The sequence below is a fragment of the Oryctolagus cuniculus genome, chromosome 8 (assembly GCF_964237555.1).
Source record: "Oryctolagus cuniculus chromosome 8, mOryCun1.1, whole genome shotgun sequence".
NCBI classification, from domain to species: Eukaryota; Metazoa; Chordata; class Mammalia; order Lagomorpha; family Leporidae; genus Oryctolagus; species Oryctolagus cuniculus.
In genome coordinates, this window is record NC_091439.1 from 138661354 (window position 1) to 138673470 (window position 12117).

General features: G+C 45.3%; 1 protein-coding gene across 2 annotated transcripts in view; it reads right to left on the reverse strand.

The window, feature by feature from the left end:
- Positions 1 to 12117, reverse strand: part of ETFDH (electron transfer flavoprotein dehydrogenase) — a 28743-nt gene that overhangs the window by 2135 nt on the left and 14491 nt on the right. For both annotated transcript variants that reach the window (XM_051831713.2, XM_002720545.5), the window contains exons 6-11: positions 9586 to 9663; positions 7479 to 7625; positions 5736 to 5876; positions 2981 to 3124; positions 2194 to 2362; positions 166 to 348 (exon numbers count right to left, since the gene is read on the reverse strand). In XM_051831713.2, coding sequence (XP_051687673.1) covers positions 166 to 348; positions 2194 to 2362; positions 2981 to 3124; positions 5736 to 5876; positions 7479 to 7625; positions 9586 to 9663 — 862 coding nt within the window. The remainder of the gene's footprint in view (positions 1 to 165; positions 349 to 2193; positions 2363 to 2980; positions 3125 to 5735; positions 5877 to 7478; positions 7626 to 9585; positions 9664 to 12117) is intronic.

The following is a 12117-nucleotide window of genomic DNA, read 5'->3' on the forward strand; positions in this document are numbered from 1 at the left end:
TAGGGCTTTAGTGCTCTTCTGTTCTTTTAAAGACAACGAATTTGTAATTCCTCTGATTAACCAAGTTGGAAACATTAAAAAAAAGGTTAACTCCACTAATTAATGGACCCATCCATCCATTTTTAATGATGATTATGCTCATACCCGCAAGTAAGTGTGAATTACCTTTATGTTTTAGAGTCCATGGCTCCATTCCTCTGAATATCCAGTAAAATATGCCAGTGTAAATCATCCCTCCATACACCCCCAGCACTCCGTGGCAGGACGGCCTGATATTTCGGACGGCGTACAACTCTTTCCATACCCACGATTTCTTCAAGTTGTCCTCATACTCAGTTACATGGAGTCCTTTTATTAAAAACATAAAATGGCAAGTCTGAAATTGCCCCAAAGCACACAGTATACTGATTTTTAAGAAGTATTTGATGACTGAATTTCAGTACTGAAGGACCGTGTGTAAGTCTGGGCATCTTCTAGAAGGGTAATCACACAAAGGGACCGTCAGAAAGCTCACGGGAATCATGTATTACCTTTTAATTATATCTTCCTGAACCCTTATATACATAGGTATGTATGTTCCATATAAGGATACTTCAAAAAGTTCAAGGAAAACTAGAGCAAAGAAATTTTAAAATTCATGCATAGTTTTTTTCATATTTTCCATAAACTTTTTGAATATGCCTAGTATACGTTTCTGGGCAGTATGGCATTTGATTCCTTAATCCTGGCAGCATGCAAAATTGGTTTCAAGATTCAGTGAAACTAAAAAGGAAGCTTAAGCCTTATCCTACCGATGAAAGTGAAAAATACTATGTGTTGCAGGTTGGAAGGTATCCCCACAAAAATGTATTTTGAAACCCTAACCCCAGTATCTCACACTGTGACTTTGTGAAAGGGTGGTTACAGATGCAACTGAGTTCCACTGGAGTAGAGCGGGTCCCCAGGCTGATGTGACTGGTGTCTTATCAGACACAGCAGCCAGCCAGGTGGAAATGAAGGCCGAGACCAGAGTTCGCCACACGCCAAGGAAGGCCCAGTGCTGTCTGAAGCTGGGAGAGGCGCGCAGAGGTCCATCTTCAGACTTGAGAACATGGTCCTGCCAGCACCTGGGCTTACAGTTACTTCCACTATTTATTACTGGCTTAAATAAATTTCCACTGTCTGAAGCCACCCGGTTTGTGGTATTTTGTTAGCGCAGTCCTAGGAAATGAAGCCTGGTGCCGATGTTTAGTATTTCAGGGCAGAGTGGGTTCTTCTTGCCCTTCATTAATTGTAGTAACTGCACTCCACAATCATCCCTTTGCTTCAGACGTCTATGTTTAGTTTTTTGTGTTAAAGTGGCTGCAGTACTAGTTGTAGGTGATAACAGTTAAAATATGGCTGTGGTGCAACAGAGAACAGTACAAGCAGACATGAGAAAAGTTCTATCCCACAGTCCCATCTTGCCTGCTCTGTTCTCCATAAACTGCACACTTGGCTTGTCTATACTCTACCTCCCCTCCTTCCAGTCTCACATGCTAAGCCTCCATTCCTACCATGATATCTGAGGAAATAACCAAGTTACACACTTCTAAATAGAGGAACACTTACCACCTGTGGATTTAAGGAATGGGGTTCGAGTCGCTACTAAATGCCAGGTGTCTACAGTTCATAATGAACAAAGTCCCTTCTCTCTCTGCATTTTCATCCCAGGCAGGGGTAGATAAAGTTGTACTTTGAATTCCACTCTTTCCATAAGCTTTTTGCAGTGTCCACATAAAGAGGCCAGTGTTACTGGCACAGATGGTAACAGATGAAGTCAGAGGGGTGGGGACGCGTCCTCTCTGAGAAAATCAGGGGCTCTTTTTAGAGGAAGGCCAGAACTCGCACTCCACCACAGCAGAGTCACATACCTGTGCTTGCAGAGCTTGCTAAGCAGTGGGGTGGGCGCTGATCTTGCCTTTTGCAGACTTTTACTTTCAGGGTGGAGAGCTCACTCTGTGAGGTACCCCATGTGTATATAGATGTGTGCAATGTAAACGCAGAACCTGACTCTGAAAGTTTCTAGGTGGGTGGGACACTACCAGTACTAGTCTGCTTTTGATGTGAGCAAAAATTATCAAACCTAATTATGAGGGGTCATGGAGTTGTTTAGTATGTATCTTACTGAAACAGACATACCTGCTAATTAACCTTAAAATAGGAATTTCTTACCTATTGTTTTTGATTGGAGATTTTCAGTAGTTAGTTGGTTAAAAATGGATTCTGCTGCCAAAATTCCACTTTTCATTGCCGTGTGGCTACCTTTGATCTTGGGAACATTCATGAAACCAGGGCTACAGCCAATTAGTAAACCACCAGGAAAGGTGAGCTTTGGTATAGACTGAGGAAAGAAAGGTTCAGAATATTATTTACTAGCTCAAATTCTACAAATAAAATTGAATAGCTAGAATCATAGACTTTTCAAGTCTTCTAGTTGTAGGGAAAGGTTGAAAAATACATAAGCATACTAAGTTTCACTGTGCTTTGCACAGTGTTTTTCACACACCAAAGGTTTGTAGCAGCCCGGTGTCAGACAAGTCTCCTGGTGTTATTTTTCCAACACTCAGATGATTATTTTTCAGCAATAATGTATTTTCCTTTTTAAACTTTTTATTTACTTGAAAACCAGAGACACAGAGTCAGAGAGAGCATCCATCATCTAGTTCATTCCCCAAATGCATGCAACTCGGGGTTGGGCCAGGCGGAGGCCGGGAGCCCAGCATTTGAGTCCCATCCCCCATATGGGTGGTAGGGACCCAAGGACGTGAGTCGCCGCCCTCTGCCTCCCTCAGTGTATCAGCAGAGCTGGGACTCACACCCAGGCTCTGAACTGGGATGTACGTAGACGTCCCAAGAGCCATCTGAACTGCTACTCCAGACACGTGCCCTGCACTGCATTTTCAAGTCTGAATTCACAGTATAGAAATAAAGAGCAACAGCAAGACGCTGGGCACGTTACCTGGAGGCCACCTTCATTGAGAGCTCTGGCTCCATAGGCAATCCTTTTTCCACCTTCCAGTGTTGGCTGAATGCTGGGATGGTGTTTCCACCTCTGGAATTCTCTAAATGGACTCAGATATGGATTTTGGTAGTCCAGGCCAACCTTAAAATATTTGTATTTAAATTTGAATATACTTTACCACTAGACATTTAAAAGTTTACTTACAGAGAACTGAGAAGTTACAAAGCTGAGTGGGTTCCCTGACAGTGAGAAAAATTAAATTCTGCCAGACTGTAGAAAAACTAAGAATCACCCTGCCTAATGCCAAAGTGTGAAGAGTTTTTTTTAAAGAACTCTGTAGAGGGAGGGAGGGAGGGAAGGGGAGACAGAAACAGCTTCACTCATTGCTTCACTCCTCAGATGCCCTCAGTGGCCATGGCTGAAGCCAGGAATTCAATCCAGGACTCATGTGGGTGGCAGGAGTCATTCCTGCTGTCTTTTGGGATCTGCATTAGCAGGAAGATGGGGTCAGGAGCTGTAGCTGACAACTGACCTCACCTGATGCGTGGCACAGACATCTTTACCAGTAGGCTAAATATGCCTCAATTAGGCATTTTTAATTTCAAATTAAGATGTGAGCAATATTTATCAGAAAACATGTTACATTTCTTGTACTCAATATGAAGAAATATATGCAGTAATGCAAATTAAAAATTATATAAAATCTGTTTGAAAAAAAGGATCAGCTGGTGCCGCGGCTCAATAGGCTAATCCTCTGCCTGCGGCACCGGCACCCTGGGTTCTAGTCCCAGTTGGGGCGCCGGATTCTGTCCCAGTTGCCCCTCTTCCAGGCCAGCTCGGGAGTGCAGTGGAGGATGGCCCAAGTGCTTGGGCCCTGCACCCCATGGGAGACCAGGAGAAGCACCTGGCTCCTGGCTTCGGATCGGCGCAGCGCACTGGCCATAGCAGCCATTGGAGGGTGAACCAACGGAAGGAAGACCTTTCTCTCTGTCTCTCTCACTGTCTAACTTTGCCTGTCAAAAAAAAAAAAGCAAAAAACAAAAAAGAAAAAAAGGATCAACAAAGATACCATGTGTTCATAATCAGTAAAACTTTAAAAATTTAGATTAAATCATTCTGCTCTGGAAATCAAAGTCCAAATCAGACAAGTATCTGTAAATGTCTATGTTTTAGGAAGTTGTAATTTTTACTATTTACCCATAATAACTCTAGAAATAAACTATCTGCAGTTCCACTGATGCAAACATGAAGAAAGTGGAGGTCAGCCGCAGTTAGAAAGCAGCACGGATGCAGAAAGCTGCCCTCTAGAGTCACTAAAGTGCTGACGCCTGTGACCACACCTTTTCCTGGCCATTCCAGGGTGACAGACTGAACATTTGGCTAGGAGTCGGGACACGCCAATAGTAAATAAATGTAACTGTGTCGCCTACAAGATTAGCCATGACATTAAATCACAAAGCTGCCACCAAATGCAAGGTGCAGACTCTGCTTTTCCATTTCTAGTAATCTTCAAGATGTAGTTTACTGCAAAGACACAGTTGGCCAAAACAGGACTCACTGCTAGTGTTTTTAAAAACGTGCAGGTTCAAACACAATGTGAGCTGCATTCTCAGTGGCAGCACGTCACAGTGCAGATGAGCGCTGAAGGCACGCAGCTTCCTGCTTGACTCCCGCCTCTGTCATGTGTGTGTGTCAGCAGCTTCCTGCTTGACTCCCGCCGCTGTCGTGTGTGTGTGTGTGTGAGCAGCTTCCTGCATGACTCCCGCCGCTGTCGTGTGTGTGTGTGTGTGTGTGTGTGAGCAGCTTCATGCTTGACTCCCGCCTGTCGCGCGCGTGTGTGTGTGAGCAGCTTCCTGCATGACTCCTGCCTCTGTCGTGTGTGTGTGTGTGTGAGCAGCTTCATGCTTGACTCCCGCCTCTGTCGTGTGTGTGTGTGTGAGGAGCTTCCTGCATGACTCCCGCCTCTGTCGTGTGTGTGTGTGTGTGTGTGTGAGCAGCTTCCTGCATGACTCCCGCCTCTGTCATGTGTGTGTGTGTGTGTGTGTGTGAGCAGCTTCCTGCATGACTCCCGCCTCTGTCATGTGTGTGTGTGTGTGTGAGCAGCTTCCTGCATGACTCCCGCCTCTGTCATGTGTGTGTGTGTGTGTGAGCAGCTTCCTGCATGACTCCCGCCTCTGTCATGTGTGTGTGTGTGTGTGAGCAGCTTCCTGCATGACTCCCACCTCTGTCGTGTGTGTGTGTGTGTGTGAGCAGCTTCCTGCATGACTCCCGCCTCTGTCATGTGTGTGTGTGTGAGCAGCTTCCTGCATGACTCCCGCCTCTGTCATGTGTGTGTGTGTGTGTGTGTGTGTGAGCAGCTTCATGCTTGACTCCCGCCTCTGTCGTGTGTGTGTGTGTGAGCAGCTTCCTGCATGACTCCCACCTCTGTCGTGTGTGTGTGTGTGAGCAGCTTCCTGCATGACTCCCGCCTCTGTCATGTGTGTGTGTGTGTGTGTGTGTGAGCAGCTTCCTGCATGACTCCCACCTCTGTGTGTGTGTGTGTGTCAGCAGCTTCCTGCACGACTCCCGCCTCTGTCGTGTGTGTGTCTGTCATTTGACGTGTGCATTTGGGAATGATGGTTCACCTGTTTGACCTTCAGTTTTTTTATTAGTAAAATAAAGCATTTTACATCCTCCAGATTTAAAACTTGCTTTATAATGCTGATAATGCTGTAATTCTAGTAGGATTTTCCTTAATGGGGATGTAACTCACCACAAGTCCAAGAGCCACTAGGGGTTCACCTTCATTTAAATGATAGAGGAAAGAGCCTCCGTAAGTGTGTCTGTCCAAGGGCCATCCGACAGTGTGATCCACTCTCCCAGGCCGCCACTTCTTTTCATCAATAAGCCATAACTGAAACAAAGCAAAGGAAGTCACAAGTCCTAAAGCATTAATTACAACTGCAAAACTATTAACATGAAAACACAAAAAAATTGCGTCATATGGCAAGGAAAATTGTATTATGTTAAATCTGAGTGAAGACACAAATCAGAAAACTAGGAGCTCTTTCAGACATTAGATCCTTAGACTGGCAAGACTTCCATGTGCTCACGGGAACACGACTGACCAAGAGGACTGGGGAGTGCTGGTAATGGTCTCCACCCCCATCTGGAGGCTGCCGTGCTGTGTTCACTATGTGAACAGTGAGACCTGATAGATCAGTAAGTCTCAAGTTTGTTTTTTTTTAAAGATTTTTTATTTATTTGACAGGTAGAGTTACAGACAGTGAGAGAAAGAGAGAGAGAAAGGTCTTCCTTCCATTGGTTCACCCCCGAAATGGCCACCACAGCCAGCTGGCACTGTGCCAATCCGAAGCCAGGAGCCAGGTGCTTCTCCTGGTCTCCCATGGGGTGCAGGGCCCAAGCACGTGGGCCATCCTCCACTGCCCTCCCGGGCCACAGCAGAGAGCTGGCCTGGAAGAGGGGCAACTGGGACAGAACCCGGTGCCCATATGGGATGCTGTCGCCGCAGGCGGAGGATTAACCAAGTGAGCCACGGTGCTGGGCCCCAAGTCTTAAGCTTTAAAGACTCTCTGAAATGTTATCTGAAAAATCAATATTATGTATAATCTGATATCATGTGCAGCCTTTATTTGTTGTTTAATTTAATTATAGGTAGCATTTGAAACTTTGAGAATTAACCATAAAAATTTTTTAAGGAGCCTGTGTTATGATTTCGTGGGTTAAGCCACTTGCCTGCATCACCAGCATCCCATATTGGGGCCAGTTTGATTCCAGGCTTCTCCAGTTCTGATCCAGCTCCCTGCTAATGTGCTTGGGAAAGCAGCTGAGGATGGCCCAAGTGATTGGGTCCCTGCACCCATGTGGATGACCAGGAAGAAGCTCCAGGCTCCTGGCTTCTGCCTAACCTAGCCCCAGTCATCATAGCCATTTGGGGAATGAACCAGCAGATGGAAGCTATGTCTGTCTCCTCTCTCTGTAACTCTGCCATTCAAATAAATAAATTTTTAAAGCAAAATGGCTATAATTAACATTTTACATTGTACTGAGCCTATAATCTGGGAAAACAGACTAAGGAACAGAGAAAATATGTAACACTTAACCTGATTAAATTTTGGGTTGCAGATCAACACACTGTGTCAATGCGTGTATTTTGTGAATCATCTTCACATTTCAATTCTGAACAAACATTCTTTGGAGAGCGTGGGGCGCCCTACAAACCGCAATCCCAGCAGGGCAGAGGCATCACGATGAAGCCTCATGTCAGGAAACACTCGATGCAGCGATCCCACAATGGAGGGACAGCTTAGACAGAATGGGGTGTGGTGATACTTTCCAGACACCTCATCAAAGAATATCCCAAGCATCTTTAGTCATACGAACATTTCAAAGTGAAAAGTTTAACTGTGAAATTAAGTCGATTCAACTAGACAGAAATTCAGATGAATTTAAATTCCGACTTTCAAGATTAGAATTGCAAAAATAAACCAGATACCTCCTTCAGCCCGATCCCATAGGTTTGGGGTTCACAGTTGGCCCTCAAATCGAACTTCTTGAAAAGCTGCTTGGCTAGGTGTCCATGGCAACCTTCTGCAAAAACCGTGACTTTGGCGTGGAGCTCCAGTCCTCGCTCAAATGTTGTCTGAAAGCAAAAATGCGCTAGATGGCAACAATGGACAACTTAAAGTACATTTTCATCATTTTGACCAGTTTTAAGCTGAACTGTGATTTAGGTATAGAAAAGATAGTAAAATAATACTTAAGACTAAATTCTATGAAAATTTTGACAAAAGCAAACTCGTATTAGAAAAATCTACAAAAATGAATATAAAGTAAAAAGCTCATTTCCCCACTGTTCCTAATTTTCCAGTCTTATCATTTGAAGCGAAAAACATTTAATAGCTTTTTTGTGAATCATGCCAGGAAATGTCCATGAATAAAAAACTATAAAGGCCTTTTAACACAGAGGGTCATACTAAACATACTCCTTGGATTCTTGATTTTTTCACCTTAAGTTTACTTTTTCCCTGTTGTTGAATACACAGTATTGTAAAACTGGAGTTTTCCCTGGTATAAAAAGTTTAATGAGTTTATCTCTGTTTTCTCTTGCTATGTGTTTTGTATTTGCCACATAGTAGGTACTCAGTAAGGGTACTGAATAAAATAATAAGTTACTGTATACAAGAATACAGAGTGGGGCTGGCATTGTGACACATGGGTAAAGCTGGCACCCGGGACACAGGCATCCCATAGTGTGCCAGTGCGAGTCTCAGCTGCTCCACTTCCGATTCAGCTTCCTGTCATAACCAGGGCTGGGCCAGGCCACAGTCAGGAGCAGGAGCTTCGTCCGGATCTCCCGTGTGCATGGCAGGGGCCCAACTATTTGGGGCTTCACCTGCTGCCTCCCAAGTATGGTTAGTATGAAGCTGCATAGGAAGTAGAGAAGCTGGGACTGAAGCCAGCACCCCAATATGGGACTCAGGCACACTGCTCCACATCACAAGCCCCTGAGTTGTGTGTATCTTTAAAAAAAATTATTCTTAGGGGTGAACATTTGGTGTAGCAGTTAAGATGCCACTTGGGGAACCCAGGTCCTTTATCAGAGTATCTGGTTCTAGTTCCTGTCTCCACTTCTCATTCCAGCTTCCTGCTGATGTGCACCGTGGATGACTCAAGTACCTGGGTCCCTGCCACATCTGGGATACCTGGACTGGGTTCCAAGCTCATGGCTTTGGCCTGGCCCAGTCTTGGCTGTTGCAGGCATTTGGGGAGTGAACCATCAGATGGAAGGTCTGACACTCTCTCTGCCTTTTAAATAAAAAAAAAAAAAAATTTATAACAAAGAAATTAAACGTGTTATATCTACTTGCCTAAATCATCTTGAGCTCAAAGCTGCTATAGTTTTTTTTTTTTATATTTTTTTTTATCTTTTATTTAATGAATATAAATTTCCAAAGTACGACTCATGGGTTACAATGGCTTTCCCCCCCATACCGTCCCTCCCACCCACAACCCTCCCCTTTCCCACTCCCTCTCCCCTTCCATTCACATCAAGATTCATTTTCGATTATCTTAATATACAGAAGATCAAAGCTGCTATAGTTTTTAATAATGAAAGAAAAATTCTGTGTTAATAATTACTTTTTTTTTTTTTTTTTTTGGACAGGCAGAGTTAGACAGTGAGAGAGAGAGACAGAGAGAAAGTTCTCCTTTTTTCCGTTGGTTCACCCCCAAGTGGCCGCCATGGCCGGTGCGTTGCGGCCGGCGTGCTGCACCGATCCGAAGCCAGGAGCCAGGTGCTTCCTCCTGGTCTCCCATGTGGGTGCAGGGCCCAAGCACTTGGGCCATCCTCCACTGCCTTCCTGGGCCACAGCAGAGAGCTGGCCTGGAAGAGGGGCAACCGGGACAGAATCCGGCGCCCCGACTGGGACTAGAACCCAGGGTGCCTGCGCCGCAGGCAGAGGATTAGCCTAGTGAGCCATGCTGCCAGCCAAATAATTTACATTCTAAAATGTACATATTTAATGTGTACTTTGTATCAAGACCTAAACTAGTGAGACTGGTTTGTCAGACTACTAAACACACAACTATTGAAAGTTTACCTTTGGTGCACCGTCCTTTTGTATTCCCACATCATTAGTGGCAATTCCTTTTACACTACCATCTTCATGAAAGAGGACCTAAAAATGGTAAAAACAAATTTATTACAATAACTTTTAAAAGCAACAGTAAGTGGCCTTAGGTTTCTAAGTAAGCCTGTTCTCTAGACTAGAAACACAGGTTTTAAAATGGTAAGGCTAAAAGGAGGCATACTATTTTTTTTTTTAAAGATTTTTTAATTTTATTTGAGAGGTAAGTCACAGACAGGGAGAGGCAGAGAGAAAGGTCCTCCATCTGCTGGCTCGCTCCCTAAATGGCTGCAACAGCTGCAGCTAAGTCAATCTGAAGCCAGGAGCTTCTTCCAGTGTCCCACGTACTGCCGGGACCCAACCAAGCATTTGGGCCATAGGCAGAGAGCTGGATCAGAAGAGCAGCAGCCGGGACAAGAACCAGTGCCCACACGGGATTCTGTGCCGCACGTGGAGGCCTCGCCTACTATGCCACAGCGCTGGCCCAGAGACATACTTTTAAGATAGTTCCTTCTAGAGTAGCTCAAACAGAAGTGAAAACCGTGCTAAATTTTGAGGGAAAAAAGGTGGGTGGAAGCCAGTAACGAAACCAGTAAATTTACACAAGAAGGTCTCTTGAAATATCAAATCATGAGTACAGAATCTGCAGTCAGGGCCCACAAAGTAAATGAAGACCATGAATGTAGGTAGGGAAACGTGTCAAGAAACCCACCTCAAATGAATTAAGAGCTCCCCCTACCTTCCCCTCCCCCCCCCAAAAAGAGAGGCTAAGACACTATGGTGATTAAGGTTTATTTCTGGAGCAAGAAGCAAGAAGGGAAAGAGACCCAAAGTATGAGTCTGAAGATGACAAATGGCAATACTCCATAATCTTTGTTTCTGCTTCCTCTCTGGAGGAAATGTCCTTTGGATATTAAAATCAAGATGTGGGGCCAGCGCTGTGGCATAGCAGGTAAAGTCGCTGCCTGCAGTGCTGGCATCCCATATGAGCACCCATTCCAGCCCCGCCTGCTCCACTTCTGATCCAGCTCTCTGCTGTGGCCTGGGGAAGCAGTAGAAGTGGCCAAGTCCTTGGACCCCTGCACCCATGTGGGAGACCTGGAAGAAGCTCCTGATCAGTGCAACTCTGGCTGTTGCAGCCAGCTGGGGAGTGAACCAGCAGATGGAAGACTTCTCTCTCTCTCTCTCAATCTCTGTCTCTCCTTCTCTAACTTTCAAATAAATATACACATCTTAAAAAAAAATAAAGTCAAGATGCACACTGGAAATGGGAGTAGGAAGGTAAGGCAAGGTTTCTATTGAAGTCTGGCTCAGAGAGAAACCAAATGGCACCTGCGTCCTGTATCAGAGTACTTGTATTCAGTGACCCTGGGAAGCAGCAACATGGCTTAGGGACTTGGGTTCCTGCTACCCACATGGGAGACCTGGGGTGAGTTCCTGGTTCCCAGCTTTGGCCTGGCACAGTCATCTGGGGAGGAAGTCTGTCTCTGTAAGTAAATAAATAAAATGGATATGGTGATCTGTCCACTATATCATTAGGAGACTGAGGAAGAGGAGAGGAATGAGATGTGTGTTACTCAAAAAGTGAAAACCGTGCGTTCTGCAAATCACCTTCCTGAGACCTGACACTGATCCCAGTTAAGAACGTTTAGCAAGGAGAATGGAAAAGCCCAAACCTGGGTCCAAACACCAGGCATGCTTGTGTGGGCTGAGGAAGCAGAAATTCATAGCAGCAAATTTAACAAAGCAACCTACATATTTAGTTTGACTTATATACTGTAATGGCAAAAGCAAATTTTGTTTTAAAGACTTATTTTATTTGCAAAAGTTACAGAGAGGGAGAGACAGAGAGCAAGTGAGCTGGCTTCCAACTCTGGTTCACTTCCCAGCTGGCCGCAACAGCCAGAGGTGAGGTGATCTGATGCCAGGAGCCGGGAGCTTCTTCCTGGTCTCCCATGTAGGTGCAGTGGCCCGAGCACTTGGGCCATCTTCCGTTACTTTCCCAGGTGCATTAGCAGGGGAGCTGGATTCGAAGTGGGGCAGCTGGGACTTGAACCAGCACCCATATGGGATGCTGGCACTGCAGGCAGCAGGCTTTACCTGATATGCCACAGCGCTGGCCCCAGCAAAAACAAATTTAAAAAACCTGGATTTTTACTGGTTCCAAAAACAGAGGAATTGTTCCCCCTCCCACCTCCGACCCCAGCTCCTCACTGTTGGCATTTCTTCAGCCACTTTCTAAACCCTTTCTGTTTCTCCGATAGGTGGGAGTCTTTTAAAAAGCTGTAAACCCTCTTGCTAGGTCTGCGTCCCACGAATGCCTGTCTGGGGCTCTGGAGCCACACTGCGCGGCGTGAACATCAAGGCTGCTGCCATCCTGCCTCCTGTCTCTGAGGGAGTCAGGTTTTCTTTTTCCTTTGGGTGAGACAATTAACATGTACGTCATGGACCGCTAGCTGTCTGGCTGTTCTAAAGAGCTGTATTTCAGGAGGGAAGCGGGAAGAA